The sequence below is a fragment of the Aptenodytes patagonicus genome, chromosome W, assembly GCF_965638725.1.
Source record: "Aptenodytes patagonicus chromosome W, bAptPat1.pri.cur, whole genome shotgun sequence".
NCBI classification, from domain to species: domain Eukaryota; kingdom Metazoa; phylum Chordata; class Aves; order Sphenisciformes; family Spheniscidae; genus Aptenodytes; species Aptenodytes patagonicus.
This window is the reverse complement of record NC_134981.1, coordinates 4934968-4955842: the sequence shown is the minus strand read 5'-3', so window position 1 is coordinate 4955842 and position 20875 is coordinate 4934968. Positions and strand designations below refer to the sequence as shown.

Below are 20875 nucleotides of genomic sequence, written 5' to 3'. Positions count from 1 at the left end.
CCAGTAATATTACTCGCCTCATATATCTCCAGAACAATGATTTTGATAAAATCCTCATCAACATCAGCCCGTTTGGTTTGTGCCATCTGAGCAAATGTGGTGAGCAGACAAATTTCTTCTGAGCAGTTCATCGATTTGAGATACTTTTCAAAATTTTCAAGGTGCTCTGGGTCTAGAAAAAAGTCACATGAAAGAAACATGATAAAAGTGTTATAGGACATGCATTGTCAATATTTATACATTTATTGACAATCCAATCCCAGAGAAGGAATCAGTGACAAAGCAATTATCACTGGGTTAGTAGCCTCTCTTCAGAAGCGGCTGATATCAGCTGCTTTAAAATAAGGTGCAAGAAATACCATAATATGCAGTGAGTCCGTATGATTCAGTAAATACGCTAGTAATTCACAATGAAAGCTAAAACTGCTTCAAGAACAGCTGGAATTCAATTTTAACTATGCAATGTCGATCATCCACAGGAAGAATCCCTTCAATCTTTTTGCTTCTTAAAAATGTTATCATGGTTTTGGCTTCCATTATATACTGGAGCAATTAATGCCACAGATTAAGTCCAAATTATATGAAAGGATTCTAGTTTTAATCAGCACACAGTCAAGAGAAGATTAAAACTAAGCCCATCCAAGCACAGCAGAGAGGTTTTGATCAAGTTGAGAGACTCTGCCCATTCCACATACCATGATCTCAAGCAGCAGTTAAACTGCTGGGAGATCATTCTATGCCGATTACAAATAAAAATAAAGCATCTAGCCCTGGGCCTAGATTATGTCCAAGAGTTACAAGGAAAGGTCAGTTTCAGCTTCCCAAATTCAATACAAGAAAATTACTGAATGCACTTGTTTGGAAAATAACTCTGAAAACAGAGAACTGAAGTTGCACAGGACAGGAAGGCTAAGAGATGTTTTCACTTGAATTCAAGGCAGATTTCCTCTTTAAACCCAAGAGTGACTTGTTGCCAAATGCAAATAAACATTTCGTTCCTCGGGGTGGGGGGCAACAGGAAGGGAAATGTACAAAGAAACCTGAACAGGACTTTAAAATAATTTTTATTTCTTCCAAATAACTTTAAATAGAGGCTGTGCAGCAAAGCAAGCGTTGAAAGCTGCATTTGAGCTGTAAAATGGTTTGGAGAGTGGTCTGCTTCCTCTGAAACATAACATGCCAATAAACACTGTTTACAGTGATCTTATCATAGCAGTTTAATATACTGAAAAAGCACTCATTGTGGTACTCAACTACTTAATCTGCACAGGCATGTGCTCAGCATGCTTGCCATTAAACGTTTCCACTTAGGTTACATTCTATTTTAAAGGTTTTCAAGAATTTTACCACTGTACTTCAACCTGAAAAGGTCAGGCTTGTACCGCCAAAACATCTCATGAACAGCGTGCTAGAGGATTGTGCAATTTAAGTAGAGTTTTTCCATACAGTAAGATAAACTACGCTCCTGATAGACCAAGTGTAGTTGTTGCTTGGGGTTTTTAAGGTAATGCAGAAGGACAAAAAAAGACTATGCCATTACTATATATAAAACCATAGCAGAATGACCCCACAACGTGGGGAAGGGGTAGGACATGCAAGTAACAAATGACTATGATAGCGCTGTAAATAGTTGTAAGATAAAATGCTGGACTAATCAAGCGTGCGTCAAACATACAAGGCCACAGCTAACGAGCACATCATGAGAGACAGATAAGTACTAGCAGAAACTGGACAAGGACAACCAAAACTGTGGCAAATGGCAGTGATGAGCCAATTTGTGACCATATAAGGAGAAGGGCCCAAAGGTTCAAGAAAAGTTCACCTCCTGCGAAGACCACGAGAGACCTCCAGAGACCACCTGGAGGCTTGCTACCACGTGTAGATTTACCACTCTTAACACTTCTCAAACTTAATTTGGGAAGGGAAATCAATAAAAGAGGTTCTCTCCCAAGAGAATGTTAATGCCATGGTCTTCTAGGGTATGAATTACAGGAAATTAAGTCAGCATTATATTGGTAAGTGTCAGTCAAAATAAGCTATTTCAGAAGATTAGATGGATTTCACTGAAAGAACTGTTGATATTCCCTGTCTAGACACTCGTGAAAAATAGTATTGTGCTGACATAACCCATCGAGGAGAATGAAGAGAATAAAAATATCCTGCATCAGCATACCAGGGACTTTAAAACATGAAAGTTAGCTAGAAGCAAAACAAAGCCTGAACAAAACAAAAAAACAAAACAAAAAAATCAGTGTTTGTTACTGTCAGAGCTGCAACCCACCACATCATATTACATTCTCTTTGTTTGAGATGCAGTAAAAATTTCTTGCAAAAATAAAAATAAGGAAGTCCTACTGAAACAGTGTAACGCTTACTGTTTGGCTGGCAAGCGCTAATCGGATCAGTACTTCATAAAGTGTACAGAGCTACAGTCTTGATAACCCTCTCCCACTCTGCGCAAATTGCCTTAAATGTTAGCTGGGCTTGCCCGGAGTCAAGACACTCAGTAACCTCTCAAGATCGACGTTTTCTTCTGCTTCTCCATCAAAAGACTTGGTTGATGTGGTAACAGCTATCTGGGCTACCAGCTAGCTGAAAAGTAAAACTGACAGAGTGAGATTTGCTCTCCCTGAAGACAGCAAAGAGGCTGGGAAGTAGGGAGTTACTGCTTTGTTTACCTGTCTCCCTGTCAACCAAGCCCTGAAATATTTTCCATGAAGGTGGCAGCAAAGGGAAAGTAGCATTCCAACCAGCTTCTAAATAACTCTGCCATAGCTGAAGCCACCACAATCACTGTGGAGATCAACACAGGACAGAAGTCAAGGGGAAAGAGAAAGAAAAGGTGTCATACAGGACAAGAAAAGCATCAAAGGAAGGCTTGAGATAAGGGAAACACCTCTAGTTGTGGAAATAAGCAGATCTCCCACAATGTAAGTTACTGAAGCCAAAACTAGCAAGTCTAAGCGAAAGCAGGGGTGGAAGGAGGCCTGGGGTATTCATACAAATATCAACAGCTCAACAGTTGACAACAGTCAACAGCTCACAAAAAAACCTAAGTGATACAAAATTCTTTATTTCAGGATTTACACCTCACTCTCCAAATACTATCGAAGGTCAAGATGGGACCTGATACGAGAATACACAAGATGTACCTACTGCATGGCACTCCTGCAGCTCTCTGAAGCAGCCAGTAGCAGTCACTGTCAGAGAGAAAACTAAAAGGACAGTAGATCCGACAATTCCTGTTAAAAATGAGAGTTTGGGCAAACAAGTACTGGAAGACCATGAACTGTCCAAGACACTTCTAAGGCTTCTGGACCAGTCACGCTGCTGAGGGTGTATTTAACAATGGAAATTAAACCCGTAGCTCATGCAGCAGTAGCTGAATCTATGAAAATTGGTTCTGAGTGAAGGAATTCTACCTTTGAGTCTTTGTTTGCAGTCAGCAGGTTGCAGAGCAGAGCAGAGCTTTTCCAGGTGCTCACTCTCTGCGCAGTGCATGACAAAGAAGAGCCTCCAAAGCATGTTGCTGGATAAGGTTCCGTAAGGCATCTCGGACATGAACAACCAGACTCCCAACCTGTTGGATTTGAAGAAGCAGATAGGAACAGTTTCACCCTGATAAATCCCAACATTTGAAAAGGAGACATATGCCCACATCTCTGCCACATAACAGAATTAGGAATGTGAGGATGTGTCTTAGCATCTCAAATTCCGAGTTAACCTCATTCTGAACTGAACAGGTCCCCAGAGCTTCTGCCAGATGTTAGAACTCAAGTCGTAACTCCTCCCCATCTTAATACTACCAATATGCTGAAAAATCCTGCATATTGCAGCCTTGTTTAAACCATTAAGTATTTAAAGCTACTGTAATTCCCAGTTTCAAATATCTAACTCCAAGATGAAGCCAGTATCAATCACATTGGACAGCCTACCTTTTTGCCTTCAGAACATGTAGAACAGCTCTAAAAAACAGCTCATCAAACTCCAGTTGCAATTTTTCCACAGAATAGGGATGCGCTACTGATCCATATTGTTTATTGCTGCTAACATATTGGGCCCAGTGGTCACTCACATGACAAAGCGTCATCCTACACAGCAGAACAAACAAGTTGAAGAAGGATCATTAAGTATGTCATCACCATATAAAAACACAGACAAGTGAAACTAGATCAGAGTCTAGTCACAAGAGACTTTGTCCTCTGGCTCCCAGAGATTTCCACATAAAGAGCATTTCCCTCCCCTCTTCAGACAGGGTTAGTCTGAAATTCCTGTGTTATCCTTCCTTGGTTTTGCAACCAAACAATGCATAATATTCTGTTATACCAAATTAGTTTGTGTATGAGCTTTGGAGCCTTAAGGTAGTCCTACATTATGAAGTGGCTGTACATGCAAAGAGCTCATACAGGAATAATTATACTGAGAAAGTTACTGCTCTAATAACACAAAGAAAACCATGAATTTTGTTTCTGATTTAACTGTATCCCCCTTGAAAACACACTCATAGAAGCCATATAAAGTGACTGGTAGAGACTTGAAAATGAAGAGCAACTTTCAGGTTCCAATTACATTTGCTTACTGCAACAATATGAGGATTTTCAAGGAGGAAATTAAAAACCCTAAAACAACTCTGTATTACAATGGAAAGCAAGCAGTAACACTAGTTATAAATAGGGTGGTTCAAGAAACTGTTTGTTGGGTATCAGTGACCTTCCAAGACAAGCCTAAGCACATCTCTGATGGAAGTCAGCCTGGCGTTCCACAGCTCACCCAGCTCCTCTGTACCCACAGCATTTAGATTCCGCAATTCCCCACTTCACAGGCGGCTTGAGAGTCAAAGACCCTGGGATTTCAGATTCCCAGACTGGCTAACCCTAAGCTGACCAACTCTTGGAGCAAAACGTACCCAAGAACTGTTTGGGGTTTTTGTTTTGTTTTGGTTGGTGCAGTTTGGTTTTTTTGTTTGTTTGGTGGTGGTTTGTTGTTTTTTTTTTTTTTTTTTAGCAGCTCTGAACTTTAAACCAGACCATATCAAAAAGATTTAATCATATCACAGAGAAGATACTCTCTTACTTGATCAGCTGACCAATTCGCTTCACAAACTGTCGGTACCGTGCTCTGTTAAATGTTTCTAACCCCGCAGACAGAAGTTCCACTAAGGAGTTTGCAAAAGCAAAAACCTTCATCATGTCCTGGGGAGTTGTTTTCTCAGGAAAATAAGCACCTAAGACCGAGACAGAAAAATAAGTCTCAAAAAAATGTGTGAATTCTGGATTATTAAGTAACTTAACAAGCACTCAAAGCAACAATTCACCATATAGCTGGCAAACAGTTCATTGTTTGCCAGCTATATAGTGAACTGAAATTTATGTTTTGTTTATGAAATGAACAATAAATACCTGTTAAGTATGAAGGTACAAATAAACTATGCAGGTTATAAGACCTCTAGCAAGCAATTATCTTCATGTATTTGTCCAGAGATTTAGCAAAATAAAGAATGAATAAATAACTGGAGAAAAATCACAGTAACATGACAGCTAAGAGGCAAAGGGGAAAAATTAGTCCTGAAAGCACATCTGTGAGTATAACGAGCAGATCAAAACTCAGGCAAGGACTAACGTTTTGCATGCTAGTATTGCTGTAAGTCATCCCGTACACATGGCATACACTCCCATCTCATCTGTTTAGTCTGTGAGCTGTTGCATAGGTCCATTATTACTTCACTCACAGACTCTCATAATGCAGTAGTATTCTTGGCAGTTTTAGTCATTAATACCATCAGCGTAAGCAAAACAAAGCATAACTCTTTAGCAACTGATTTACCTCCAGACTTAAACCCAAGGAACTGCTGAAAGAGTTCATGAAATGGAAACTGTGACAACAGGGAAATCAAGTCATCTTCCAAAAGCAGAATCCAGCTTGTTTCAGGATCCTCATCCTATAGACAAATACAGTCGCTTTTAGTAGCTTTACAATAAAATGCATGGTAGAAGGGCTTCACTGTGGTACTAATTACAGTTCGCTTGTAAGAGGAAAACAAAGAAAGTACAAATTAACTCTCCTTCACACACACACACACACAACCTTCTAAATTCCTCTTCTGTCTGCGTTTATACATAAAAGCCCTCATCAGCTAGGAAGCAGAAGTAGAGGTAACACTATGCTAGTCCAGCCAGCTTCTGAAGGGAAGCACCTACTCAAACATATGTCTACTTCCATGCTCCTTTTGCATGCAATAGCTCAAACGTTTAAATTCTATCTGTTAATACTCATTCCTGGAAGCTCCACTATCTACAGTTATATCACAGAGATAAAAGGAGAGTAAAATAGATATGATGCTTTTTAACTGAATGTCAATCAATACAACAATCTGGAGCAAAAGCACAAAGGGAAAAAAACAAAAAAAAGAGAAGTCATTTGCTGTACCTCTTCTCCTCCTTCATCTACCAGGGTCCAGTTTCCAGATTCTTTCCCAGATGAAGAGGAACTTTTCCTTTCACTTGGTTTCATATGGCACATGAAGTCCACCCGATTTCTGATTTAAAGTGAAAAATCAAGTTTACAAAAAATTAGAAAATTAAAAATTCTGAATTAAGTCATTTTTTAGTTAAGAGAAGATACTGAAAAAAACAGATACAAGAACAAGAAATTAACAAGTATGTCACAAAGCTGCCTGGCGGAAAAAGAGTCTGGGGGTGTTGGTCGACAGCCGGCTGAACATGAGCCGGCAGTGTGCCCAGGCGGCCAAGGAGGCCAATGGCATCCTGGCCTGTATCAGAAATAGTGTGGCCAGCAGGAGGAGGGAAGTGATCGTGCCCCTGTACTCGGCACTGGTGAGGCCCCACCTCAAATACTGTGTTCAGTTTTGGGCCCCTCACTACAAGAAGGACGTTGAGGTGCTGGAGCGTGTCCAGAGAAGGGCAACGAAGCCGGTGAAGGGTCTGGAGAACAAGTCTTCTGAGGAGCGGCTGAGGGAACTGGGGTTGTGTAGCCTGGAGAAAAGGAGGCTGAGGGGAGACCTCATCGCTCTCTACAACTCCCTGAAAGGAGGTTGTAGCGAGGTGGGGGTCGGTCTCTTCTCCCAAGTAACAAGTGATAGGACGAGAGGAAATGGCCTCAAGTTGCGCCAGGGGAGGTTTAGATTGGATGCTAGGAAAGATTTCTTCACTGAAAGGGTTGTCAAGCATTGGAACAGGCTGCCCAGGGAAGTGGTTGAGTCACCATCCCTGGAGGTATGTAAAAAACATGTAGATGTGGTGCTTAGGGACATGGTTTAGTGGTGGACTTGGCAGTGCCAGGTTAACGGTTGGACTTGATGACCTTAAAGGTCTTTTCCAACCTAGATGATTCTATGATTCTAAATTAAAATCATAACATCCAACTTCCTTCTAACTTGAAAAGTACCGGCAGAACTCTGCACACAGTACCACAAACCTCCGGCATAGTATTACCCTCCTGACCTCCTTGAACTTATACTCTGATAATATGAACCTATTACAAATGAAATGTAAGTTTTAAGATACTGATTTCACAAACCAAATTCAAAACTCAAACTTGTTCCTGACGTGCAGCAGCTGTAACAGACAAGCCTCAGCTCTTTTACCAGTAATTACAGCCATTATGGAGGCTCTGCGTTCTTGTATCAACAGTTGAGAGCGTCACTCCCAATACCTTAAGTTAGCCCTTGTTCAAAACACAAGCATCAAAATGCACTGGCAATATGCATGCCCTCAGGATACACGTTTCCCCAGGCAGCTCTGGACAGGAAAAGTGAAGGCAAAACCCTTTAAAATAATAGCCTCCAATATATAGGACTCCTACTTAACTCAGGGTCAAAGACTATCAAGATCACAATGACAACCCTAAATACCAGCAGTTTGATTCTTTGACATTAAAATTTGGGTGGGGGGAAGGCAAGTTATATATTTTATCTGAAGTACATAACAGTTTTCACTCATAATTGATTTCACTAACTAGCTTCTCCAAGCACCACGATAAGATAAAAGCACCACTTCTAGATTAAAAAAAAAAGGATGAAAAATACATTAAGAAGCCCAACCGTATACACTAACTTAGCAAACCCTTTACTCAAGGGCTTCTGTTGCAGAGACAGTATAACGAACAGGCCATCGTGCAAGGCAAGAACTTTATTTCAGAAGTCACAGTAAGAAAACACGCGGGTATGTCAGTCTTCACATGCTATTTGACAGCTGAACGCAAGCTGCATCATACTGTCCACAGTAGGAGAATGTATTGCCAAGGCTGTATTTAAAGATGCATGAGTGAAAAGAGTTTGAATTAAACTGTGAATCACTTATTTGTGCCTGCTTTTATGACCTTGCCTGCAATGAACTTTCAGGGTTTTACAAGTAGATCTTGTGTCGTATTTTCTACTCTTAAATTATCAGAACATATTTATAAAATCACATTCATACTTACTTGACAGGAGACATAAGCAAGGCAAGAGACTGCATGAAATGAAAGACACCTGATGGATTATCCAAGACTTTGATCTGAAATTAAATGCAAAAAACAAACAAACAAACAACAATCTAAGTGAACCTAAATAAAGTTACAGTCCAAGTGAAACACAGGGCAAATTAGTTTTATCAGAGAAATTCAAATTGAGTTTCACATTTTTCACTAGCTTTTTGTTCAGACTAAAAAGTATCCATAAAAGACAGTTCCCACACCCCGGAGAAAGAATTGCTGTGGCAAAATATTGGGAGTTTTCCAAAAGAAGTACTTATAGAAATTAATTTAAAGGAGGAAAAAAAAAAGAAAAAAAAAATCAAAAGCTCCCCAAAAAGACAACTTCTCTCTCCATTTCATGTGTACATCTGGGCACCAGGGGGAACTGGGACGTTGAGCGCAGGAGAAGTTAGGACGCTACCTCCAATCATCCCTTTATTTCATTGCTTGCCTTCCCCCTGTTAGTGTAATTGCAATCCTTTTCCCACTGCTAGATTTCCAACATCTTCCTCTCTTGGAGGAGTAAAAGTGTTCTTTGCAAGAACATCCTAGTACCTTTGGGTATCTGCACTCCCTCTGTTCTATACGAAGTGAACCCTTGCCTTTGAAATTACCTAACTTTCCAGGGAAACCAGTCCCATTTCAACAAGCAGGATATAAAAATCTGTTCCTCCTCATTCCTTATACATTACAGAGCTGCCTCCAATCTCACTCGTCTCATACACAGTTGCTGCTTCAAGTCTAAATATTCTTTCCTTTTCTTGGAGAGCACTCTCAAAACCTGCTGCTGCACGAGGCCTTCTGAGGTGCACCGCAAGTCCTTGACTCCCTTTCATGGAGTCTCTCTAGCCAAGAATGAGACGTGTGTTTCCCTGTTAACCTGCTCGTGGTTGGACTAACACGGGTGAATACATCCCTTGACAAACCCCTCACTGTTACCATGATTCCACACACCTGGAAACACACAGCGGCCATGAGGGATTGACTAGGCACAAGACACTCTCCTCTCCTACCCACTGCACTCCCACTCCAACTTTCTGACAAATAAAGAATTAAACAATCACACCTGAATGAACGGAACAGCCCAGTCGCTGATCCCAGCTGGACACCTAAGGATGTGGTTGAAGAGGAAGAGATGGTCACCTGGGCAGCCAATTCTTTGCAACACTGACACCTAAGGGGAAGTATATTGGAATCTTTTAAACAATTTCAAGTTCCTTTACAGTCTTGCTAACTAGAGTAATACTTTTTTTTTTTTTTCCATTTCTCTTCCCATGCTTTCTAACAAACCTCAATTTTCAGAGCAAGTTACAGGAGTGTCCTGGTTTCGGCTGGGATAGAGTTAGTTTCCTTCCTAGTAGCTGGCACAGTGCTGTGTTTTGGATTTAGCATGAGAATAATGTGATAACACACTGATGTTTTAGTTGTTGCTGAGCAGTGCTTACACTAAGTCAAGGACTTTTCAGCTTCCTGTGCTCTGCCAGCAAGGAGGTGCACAAGAAGCTGGGAGGGGGCACAGCCGGGACAGCTGACCCAAACTGGCCAGAGGGGCATTCCATACCATGGGACGTCATGCTCAGTACAGAAACTGGGGGGAGTTGGCCCGGGGGGCAGTGACCACTGATCAGGAACTGGCTGAGCATCGGTCGGTGGGTGGTGAGCAATTGCATTGTGCATCACTTATTTCGCATATTCTTTTATCATTATTGTTATTATTAGTTTCCCTTCCTTTTCTGTCCTATTAAACTGTCTTTATCTCAACCCACGGATTTTACTCTTTTTTTTTTCCTTCCCGATTCTCTCCCCATCTCACTGGGGGGGAGTGAGCGAATGGCTGTGTGGTGTTCAGCCGCCTGCTGGGTTAAACCACAAGGAGAACAATATGTAAAAGGCTGCTGGCTTGGCTCATAAGCCACAAACCGTTTTCTTTGGTGTAGAAAAATCACTTACTTTACAATTGCATTAAAAACTAATTTATTTAGAAATCAGCAAGAATAGAAGTTTCTCAAAAATGACAAGTCTGAATAGTTTTACTTTCAAAATAAGTAAAAGCATAATGAATATTGAGTATTAAATCCACTTTGAGCAGTGCTGGCTGCTCAGGTGCCAGTCCTCATTAATGCTGCTGACCTCCACTGACTTCCTCAGACAAGGGAATTCATTCTAGAGATTCACTAACAGATTCTGTTTCTCACATAGAACAAATCCCAAAAAAATCACTGCATGTGGGATAGTGAGAGAAACACTTTCAGAAATTACTCCCAAATTCATCCAATTTGTTGGATCGAACAGCTATATCCATGCTTTACTCTCTCACCAGTCTCTGCAGCCACATGAGAAGGTCACTCTGAAACTGAGGATCTTCGATAACTCTGCGAGTGAAACTGAAAAGGACGCTGATACACTCCTTCAAGTGGCCCAAGTCCGAAGAAAGATTTTCTGACTGCTTTGAAACTGTAAATTAAAAACAGAATTAAGGAGCTTTGACGAGCAGGTCTCAGAGTAGTAGCATAAGTAGTGGTTTTGGGGCTATACAGAAAATTTGCTCTCTGTATCTATAGATATCAAGATATTTCAACACAGTTGCTTGCTAAATCTGACAGAGAAGAACACTTATTTAGAGAACTTTATAATTAAGCGCTGGACGCTAATTACAAGAAGAATTTACTACGGTTACTCTCATAAAAAGTTTATGTTGAGGGAAGGCCTTTTAAGAACGACCATTTACTATGCACATCAACTGTCTGGGGGTTGGGGGGCAAAGGGAGAAAGACTAGGAAGAATGAATGTCCAGGGTGGGAGGGGGAGGAATACTTTAGCTAAAAGGTTTTATATATATATATATATATATATATATGTATAAAAAAAATATAAGTAATATACTTAGGATGAAAACCAAAAAGATTTCCAAGTATTAGAGCTGCGAGATTTCAAGAGGAAGTAAAGCAGGAAAAACATCCAGCTGGTTTTAGAATTGTGCATTATCAATTTGGAAAATGGACTGTATTATACGTTGCCTTTGACAACAAAAGATTGGAGTCCGGGTGTCCCATCCCACCCGGTGTTCCTCTACAGTAATCAGTGGCAGTATGCAGCTTCGACAGAAGAAGGTATTCCTGCATTCAGCTTCCACTCTCCAGGTAACTTAAGAGAACTGGAGTTTTTCCTGTGAGAAAAAAGTTTCACTGATCCCTACATAAGATCAGCAAGTTTTAGTATCAGAGGAGAAACACTCCAGTGTACAAATTCCACCACAAGACTCCAAAACTGCAGGTGAACAAGGTGCTGGGCACCCTAAACAGCATGGGGAACGGTCTAGAGCAGCAACACACCTTGTTCTTGCTGCTGAAGAGCCACTGATCTCAGCAGGGACGAGCTGCTGAGCAACCTGTAGACATATGACTCCACTTGCAACCGGGACAACACCGAAGTGTACGAGTGCAGCGCCAGTGTCTGATGCACGTGCTCTGCTTTGGCTTCAAACAGCTTTTTCAGTTCCCCCAACACATTTTCATTCAGCTCCACTGTCTGGTAGCGATGGTGGCCTGTCACTTTGCACTGATCTGCACAGACACCCTGAAAAGAAAGCAATTATTTTATTTAAGTGGCTTTGTCATTTTGTTGTGTCAAGTGTGCTTACAGAAATTAGCCTTGACACAACCCTCCCCTCAACAGATTTCAAAGCTTTCATAAAAGGGGCCACCTCACATGTGGAAAAGACAAACATGTCAGAACATCCTACATACTTTTTAGAGCTGCTGATTACTGAAGATGCATATCCCTGACTTCTGAAAAAAATGACTCTCTAAACCCTCAATAACTCAGATTTAGAAACAGATATGAAGGGACTCGTCTATATCACTGACAAGATGTGAACAAAACCAGGTGTGTCTACTCCCAGTGAGCGCACTTGCTTCTCAGTTTATAGATTTCCATAAATATTTGGATCTGTTATTTTAAAGCTAAAATATCTACTGAAACAAGATAAATATTTGTCTAAGCTCCCAGAACTGAATATTTATAGCAATTCCCCATTATACATTTAAAATTTTCAGAAATGAACTGGACTAACTTTTTCCCAAACTGGAATTAAAAGCTGAGACTAGTCTTCCTCTGCCCTATCTCTAATTCTTCAGCACAAGAAAACCACAATACATAACATTGCTATTATTCTTTTATGCAACCAGGAAACATGCTTCAGAATCAGCACTTTGGAAGCTTAGCTTTAAAGTATCCCTGTGTTTCCTAAGTTAGTAGAATAAGAATTTTAAATATTTAAAGACAACAATTATTCTGGACATACAGTAAAAAACATAGTGAATCGGGATGGAATAAAGCAAGCAGCAAGCTTAGCCAACTGTATGACGACCAGTGCGGATGTAAGAGTGAAGCCAAAATTGCTTTCAGTGTAGAAAGTGATCAACACAAAACTGAGAGTTCAGTGAGGTTCAGCGATACAGGTCGTTATTCCCTAGTGAAAAGGGAAAGATTCAAATCTGTTCAGTGGATGTCTCTCAACTCTGAAGAACTGCACAGGAGAGGCACTGCACTCACAGAAACAACAGTAAAAGCCACCACATATATAGGTACTTGGCAGCTTCAACAATTTTGATGATGTGTTGGCTATAAACAGCATCAGAGCGCCAGAACAATTTCATTCACTCCCACTGCAACGTCCAGCTCCAAAAACAAAGTTACACAGAATGAGTTTGGGGGAAAATTTTTCTGATGCATGCAAAGAGCTCCCCAGACTCCTCTGGTTTGCAGACAGAAATGCTACAGGGTACCGTGACCACCCTGGAAGTAGCTAAAACCACAGCACCACTTAATGGAGTGACAGTTACTGAAAGTGGACGGACTTCACACTCCCTATGCTTTGAGCAACAGGGTCACCCACGAGCATAACTCAAGCTCCTCTGCAGCTGCCGCCTCTGACAGCAGGACAGTCGGGAATGACATCAATGAAAACTGTCACTATAGGCAGCAGGCCACATGGGACGTCACCGCTACGGTCATTCTGAAGTCCTACTCCCCTGCATATCCCCTGCCTCTACCTGAAGTACTGCGGCACAAACTTCACCCAACAGTTCTGCCCTACAGGCAGAACTGGCTGCACACAGGCTCATTCTGACTGACTACAAACATGAGTCTGACTCCAGAAGAGTTCACTAACGGAGATCCCGCTACCCTACACTCGTCAGAGTTTAAAAATCAAACAACAAACTGCCTTAAGTCTCAACAGGATGATACTCTGAAGTACTGGGGATCAGTGGAGAGACAGAAAAGCAAAGGCAATCATCTCTCTTAGAATAAAACAGCTTAAATACAGTAAACTTGACAGCAAGTAAAATTAACGTCTGGAATCACGTCCAAATAGTTTGGGTTCAAAGGTAGCTTCAGCAACAGCACCTGCACGGTTTTCTGTTCTTCTTTAAAAGTCCATAATCTCCCCTTAATATTTTGGCAGTCTGTCGTCATAGCCTGCAGCTCTGCCTCAGCCAGCAACAGCTGCTTCCTGCAGCGCATGTAGTTCAGGAGCAGTTCATAAAATTCGTGCCTGTCCTGATGAGCAACGCTTTCAAATTCCTCTGCATAGGAGTCGACGTTCTCCAACCATGAACACGGCTCAAAAATTTTCAGCTGTTCTCTGGTAAATGGCACCAGTTCTGGTTCGGTTGGGAGCTCTGGATACAGCCTTTCATTGTGCAACAGCGGTTTAACTGCTATTACGGTTGGTCTCTCATAGGACAATTCAGCCGACAAGTCTGGATAAACTGGTTTCAATCCCGAATGCTGAATACGTGTTTTGGATTTCTCAGAGAGCTGCGAGAGACTAAGAGGAAGCTTCTCTGAAGAACGGACAAGAGGATTTTTAACATCTTGTACGTTTTCAGTTCCTTTGCCCTGTGCAAAGCCCACTGCTGTCTGAGAGCCAGCAGCACCAGAATGAAAGGTACTACTCAATACATCGGAGTTTCCTGATCCGCTAGCAACCGCCTCCACGGGGCTGTCAGGTTTGACCAACTGGCTTTTTCCACTCTTCCCAACATCCCCCCCACATTCCTCGTGGGAAGGATCAGCTTTGAACTCTTCTGCATCTGTGGAGGGCTCTAGAGTCACTGCCGAAGACCCTTCATTTGCTGAAGATAAATTGTCGCACACATCGTTTATAGTTTTTCCATCCTCTACTTCATCACTGAGACAAATTTCTGTAAATTCTCCAGGATGTACCACTTGCACTTTACTGGCTGCAGAAGACACTTCTGCCACGGGAGGGAGGAAGACATCATCAGACTCTTGTATCTGGGACTCCTCAGTACTTTTCTTCTTTTTTTCCTAGGAAAAAAAAAATTAAGAGTGTCACTACCAATAGAATCTCTCCCCCTCACATCCCAAATCCCACCATCACCAAAACTAGTATTTGTCAACACCACAACTCCAAAAGCCCCTCTTAACACACTAATTTTCATAATATTAAAGGTAAAAACAAATGTACCAAACAGTTACTTGTTCTTTAGCTGCTGTCTTTGAAGACTGTCTATCAGTGTCTATTTTCTTGGTCAGTTCTTGAACAATGCTTCAACATTTCTACGTAAAGAGCTATAAATATCACAGAATGCTTCATTAACATACAAAATAATCAAAATAACAGGACCCTGACCTCTAAAAAGAGTCACTAGGTTTCACCATACTAACAAAAAAAAAAAAGTTACTTTGTGATTCGTCTTAGGTTTTACAGAAATATTTTAATGAATGGAAAATTATTTTCAAAGAGTACTTTCAGAACAAAGAAAATCTGGAATACACCCCCCAATTACATTCTAAAACCATCACAACGTCTGTACAATTACCGAAATACCTATTTTCAAAGAGGTATTGCACACTAGAGATGTAGAAAAACTTGTAAACCGATTGCCCACTTTTAAATTAAGATCTGTTTGGGGGTAAATAGTTCCCGTAAACCTAGTCTAAGGTGTAGATTAGCCTCCTTCCCAAAGCACAGCATGGGAAATAATGTTGTGCAGGAAATCAACAAAGACTTTGTCAATTTGTAAATTGTTTGCCAATTTATAAAACAAAAAATTGGCAGAATGTCTTGCCAATTTGTAAATTGTTTGCATGTACCTACCGGTTTATTAGAAGCAAAACTGAGAAGAGTTAGGTTACAGCACTCCAGTTTTGATGACCCAGATAATATAACAAAGAACACAGCTGAAATTAAGAAAAGCTCTCAATACTTCTCCATGACTGGGGAAAAGATGATAGCTTTGGAAACTTGCTGACAGTATTACACACGCTTTCACTAAGCATCTGCTGTGATTTTGCCTTATGAAAGGGCACGCATGAAAACAGCTCAAATCAAGGCCCTAGCTAACCTCGATCTCAAGCCTGCTTTTACATCAAGCATATGCTCACAGCTCCTTTACAAAACGGCAATACACTGGCTTTGCTTTCAGACTGTGTTTTCCGGTATATTAAAAGCTGGAAACACTTCTGACACACTCCAAGGCTAGCTAAAGTTACAGGTGAGAGGTTAAAAATAGATCAGCACAGTTCTTTAAACTAGGACTTGTAGTTATAATAAACATCTCCTGACAATTAACTCAAAGTCAGTAATTTCCACAGGATACTATATCACTAGATCATATTTTCAACAGCGTTCTGATCCGCATACTTTAGAAACACACGCCGGTCCTTTCCCCTCTACAATCTCAAAGTTCCCTCTTGCAGTCCTCCTACAGAAGAAACTCCCTTCATCTTCGAGTACCATCCTGTATTTCTCCCAAATGCTACTGTTAGATAAAATAGTTTCTTTTAAAATTTACGAAGTGCCTTCCAGTTCTCGCTTTCCAAGGCAAAAAATGCCATAATCATTAACAGGGATTTCATCTGAGAAAGGACGAGAGAAATCAGGTCCTGAATTAACATGAAAGCAAAACCTGCTGTTCTCTCTTCGGAGGGTTTAGCCTTCAAGTCAAAGACGACACTTGCTCGTTAGCCTTGTCCCGTGCCTAACCATTCTCCTCTCCCAGCATGTCAGCAAACGACACCTCAAGCTCTAAGGACACCTACTGTTTTTCAGGAAACATCTCTGGAGTAAGTGAGTGCTACCCACCAAGACGCACACAGGCTCGTCTTCACCAGTTCCAGGTTCACTGGTTTTGACACCTCACTGTGTTTGAACCAGTCTGGCTTTACTGGTGCTGGACAAGCTTAACGTTGGGGCTACTATTTTCAGAAAGCCCTGGGCTCCATTCCACTACTTGGCAGCTCCGCAGCTGAGCCAGCCTTTCTCCCAGCTTTTCAAAGGATTATGGCTTTTTCTGAGGTATGGGAACGGCAAAGTCCTTAATGTGGCTGGGCCCCAAACTGCATCCTCAAACACCCCTGCCTATTAACAGAGCTGAGCATAATAATAGCAACAAGAATATCAGGAATGGGTCATGTGTAACACTGAAGGATTCTGCATTCTCACACGTGACATCGCCAGCGCATTGTTTCACAGTGAATTACACCTGGAAGGGACGGCCAAAGACAGCGGCCACTGGAGTCACCGTACACATGTCGTTAATGAACTACCAGCGTCATCTGTGACTCACTGCCTTCCTGCAGGGAACTGATTCTCTTAAGCAGCAGTCTTTAGAGTTAACTGCCTTGCTCATGCTATGGGGCTGAATCAAAACAAAACCAGTGACACACTTACTCTTCTGGGATTGCTCTTCCCTCCAGTCTTTACTTGCCTTGAGTTCAGGAATCACAGCCGCAGTTGGTACTTGGATCTAACCCTTGTTTTACAAAACAGCGGTCAATTAATCCATTAATTTATCTTCAGAGGGCTGTGACAGCCATGACTTCAATGCCTGTGCTCTATGTGGTGCACTTTACCACATGCAGTGGTTAAGCAACTAAAGGAAACATTTCCATTTTGACTCAACTCTGAGGCGAGATACTTCAGTTCAGATCATTTCCACAAACTAGTGAAATTCTGCGTAGCACAGCCGCAAGGAAAGCAAAGCCTTCCGAAAGCTGTCCGTATTAACATCACGAACAAGGAACACGCTCACAGCAGGATTAAAACCTAGGAAGAGTGATACTTAACAACTGTAGCACCAACTAATGAAGAACAAACACTGTCCTCTGCTATACACGGCCTCATGTTTTCAGCATTTCAAAGCCAAACCTATACGTATGAGATGTAGTTACACTGTCATCCTACACTGTACTAAAACACTGCTAAATGCCAGTAAGTTCTATCACTCTACGGCTTCACCACAGAGGCAACTCCAGCCGCCTCGCCGTGCAGAGCTATTTGAGAAGGCCGCCCGCCGTAAGAATAAAAAGCTTGTTTACACTCTTTTACAGCACAAGGCCTATCACAGCCTTCACCCGCCTGCCCACTACTCTAGGTCTTCTCACATCGCTTCAGAAAAGCGATGCGAGATAATTCCTTTTAAAATTTATGAAATGCCTTTCAGTTCTCACTTTCCAAGGCAAAAAAAAATGCCATAATCATTAACAGGGATTTCATCTGAGAAAGGATGAGAGAAATCAGGTCCTGAATTTCTGAAACACCCCCACCACCTCAGTGCTTTCAGCAGCAGAGGACGAACAAACACGGATACGAACTCCGCCCAGAGCGGGCAACCTTTCCGCTGCTTTAAAAAAACAAACAAACCAAAAAAAAAAAGGAGTGACCCCAAATACGAGCCAAACCCCTTGACCAAAGTCCCTCGGTGCGTGACAACACCCCCCCCCCCTCGCCCCGACCTACCCGTTGCACTAATCCCACCTCACTGCTGCAACCGCCGCCCGGGGCCGCCGCAAACGGGAGGCGGCGGTGACAGACCCGCCGCTGGGCCGAGGCCCCCCGCCCCGGGACGGCGGCGCCACACCGTGAGGCACTCCCCGCCGCTCCCCGGCCCCGGCCCCCTCCTACCTTGGGTCTGCTCTTGGCGCGGGCCTTGCGGGGAGCCCTCACGGCCTCGGCCATGGCCCCCGCCCGCTGCGGCCCTGCCCAGGCGGCTCGGGGCAGCGGCGGCGGCGGCGGCGGGCCCGCCCCCCGGGCGCTCTCGTCCAATCAGCAGCGCGGCAGGTACGGGAGGGACGGAGGGACATACCGAGTCGCGGTGCGTCGCCTCCGTAGGGCCTTAGGAGGAGGCCAGGCTCTCCTATGAGGATCTGTGGGGAGGCCAGGCTCCTCCATAGGGGCCCGGGAGGAGGCCAGGCTCCCCTGTAAGGACCTGTGGGGAGGCCAGGCTCCTCCATAGGGGCCCGGGAGAAGGCCAGGCTCCCCTATAAGGACCTGTGGGGAGGCCAGGCTCCTCCATAGGGGCCCGGGAGGAGGCCAGGCTCCCCTGTAAGGACCTGTGGGGAGGCCACGCTCCTCCATAGGGGCCCGGGAGGAGGCCAGGCTCCCCTGTAAGGACCTGTGGGGAGGCCACGCTCCTCCATAGGGGCCCGGGAGGAGGCCAGGCTCTCATATAAGGACCTGTGGGGAGGCCAGGCTGCTACGAGGGGGAATGTGGGGGGAGAAGCCAAGCCCCTGCTATTGGGGATGGAAAGTGTGAGGTCTCTTGTACCTGCGCCATGGCAGGACCTGGAAGTGCCATTGGAGCGGGGCAGCCTGTCCTGCAGCGCCTGAGGCACCTCCAGCCACAGCAGGGCCAGGTGCCACTGTCCCTTCTGATCCCTGCCTTAGAATCATAGAATCATTAAGGTTGGAAAAGACCTCTAAGATCATTGAGTCCAACCGTCAACCCAACACCACCATGACCACTAAACCATGTCCCTAAGCGCCTCATCTACATGTCTTTTAAATACTTCCAGGGATGGGGACTCCACCACTTCCCTGGGCAGCCTGTTCCAATGTTTAACCATCCTTTCAGTAAAGACATTTTTCCTCACATCCAATCTAAACCTCCCCTGGCGCAACTTGAGGCCATTTCCTCTTCTTGTCCTATCGCTTGTTACTTGGGAGAAGAGACCGACCCCACCTCGGTACAACCTCCTTTCAGGGAGTTGTAGAGAGCGATGAGGTCTCCCCTCAGCCTCCTTTTCTCCAGGCTACACAACCCCAGTTCCCTCAGCCGCTCCTCAGAAGACTTGTTCTCCAGACCCCTCACCAGCTTCGTTGCCCTTCTCTGGACACGCTCCAGCACCTTAGTCTCCAGCCGCCCCCAGGGAGCTGCAGCCGAAGCCAAGCCCAAGCCCCACTGGGAGCAGAAGTGACTTCTCCCAGTTTCCAGACAGACAAGCCCCCTCAGAGCTCAGACCCACCTTGCAGAAGACATCGTAGCCGAGGAGTTAATGATCTTGAACAGGCAGTGTCCAGTCTATTGGACCTTGCACTTAGGGCTTGAGAAGCCCATATGTTATTAACGTAATCTGTAATTTATAATATCTGTGGGAAGGGTAAACTGTACGCGGGTCAAGGCGGGGATGCATTGGTCCTGGCTGGGAGCCCGTTGCACGTTCAGGAGCCGGTGATCCCCTCAGCAGGCGCAGGGCTGTGCTGCACAAGCCCCTTGTCCGCAGGATGAGCTCAGCCAGCTCATGGTAACGGGGCATGCGGGCAGCTCCCGCCTGGTACTGGCCCTTACGCCACCTGCCTGGCCCTGCCTATAGCTGGAAATGCAGCAAGAAGTTCTCATGTGAACTTCCTTTATCAACACAACTGTTTTCTTGTGATGATTTATGTATTGGCTCGCAGGACCAAAAAGGGAGAGCTCTGTCCGACTCTGCCCGAAGGTGGGGTGCCCAGCATCTGAAGGGACGTAAGATTTACTCGCTATCTGCTCCTCTTTTTATTCTGTCTTATTAAAGCAGTTGTCTTATTAAGGCGTTTGTTGTCTCTCTCTCCCCGGGGGGCAAGCTGGGGAGGGAAGGCAGGAGCTGTGCAGCTGGTTATCAGGGGCTGTAGGGAGGCCAGGCATTTCTATAGGGGTCTGAGAGGAGGCCAGACACCTCTACAGACGCCTGGGAGGAAGCCCAGCCTCACTATAGAGGCCCAGGAGGAGGCTAGGCCCCTTCACAGGGGCCTGGGAAGAGGCCAAAGTCTTCTGCACAGCTTGGAAGACCACCAGGCAAGGGAAGACGCTGAAGATAAAAAGCCATTTCAGCGCTCGTGGGCACACAGACTTGCATCCCAGTAGCTCCATGTCTGGATGCTCCTCTTCCAAGCCAGGGTTTGCTTGGCTTTAGGTCTATTCAAACAGTTGGTGTATTCAGAACCACCACCCCTATTTTGGAATTCTGTGCATTTAGTGAATGTGCAAGCCAAGTTTCAGCCTCATTGGAGACCTCCGCCTCCAGAAAAGCCTAACACCATCTCTTGTGCTCAGTCAGCTGAAAAATCCCAATAAAGAAACCATGCAATGTAGGGTAGAGTAGATACTCTTCCAGG

General features: G+C 43.8%; 1 protein-coding gene across 6 annotated transcripts in view; it reads right to left on the bottom strand.

Annotated features, from left to right (window-relative positions):
- The window catches only part of LOC143171858 (ectopic P granules protein 5 homolog), a 60143-nt gene extending 41680 nt beyond the window's left edge, over positions 1 to 18463 (bottom strand). For all 6 annotated transcript variants that reach the window (XR_012997228.1, XR_012997230.1, XR_012997227.1 and 3 more), the window contains exons 1-12: positions 18410 to 18463; positions 13882 to 14808; positions 11805 to 12048; positions 10790 to 10926; positions 9539 to 9646; positions 8440 to 8513; positions 6427 to 6535; positions 5824 to 5938; positions 5074 to 5224; positions 3936 to 4091; positions 3423 to 3580; positions 18 to 172 (exon numbers count right to left, since the gene is read on the bottom strand). Coding sequence is in view for 3 of the 6 variants with exons in the window: in XM_076360961.1 (XP_076217076.1) it covers positions 18 to 172; positions 3423 to 3580; positions 3936 to 4091; positions 5074 to 5224; positions 5824 to 5938; positions 6427 to 6535; positions 8440 to 8513; positions 9539 to 9646; positions 10790 to 10926; positions 11805 to 12048; positions 13882 to 14808; positions 18410 to 18463 (2388 nt within the window). In the remaining 3 variants the exon portion in view is untranslated. The remainder of the gene's footprint in view (positions 1 to 17; positions 173 to 3422; positions 3581 to 3935; positions 4092 to 5073; positions 5225 to 5823; positions 5939 to 6426; positions 6536 to 8439; positions 8514 to 9538; positions 9647 to 10789; positions 10927 to 11804; positions 12049 to 13881; positions 14809 to 18409) is intronic.
- Between the last annotated feature and the right edge of the window lie 2412 nt (positions 18464 to 20875).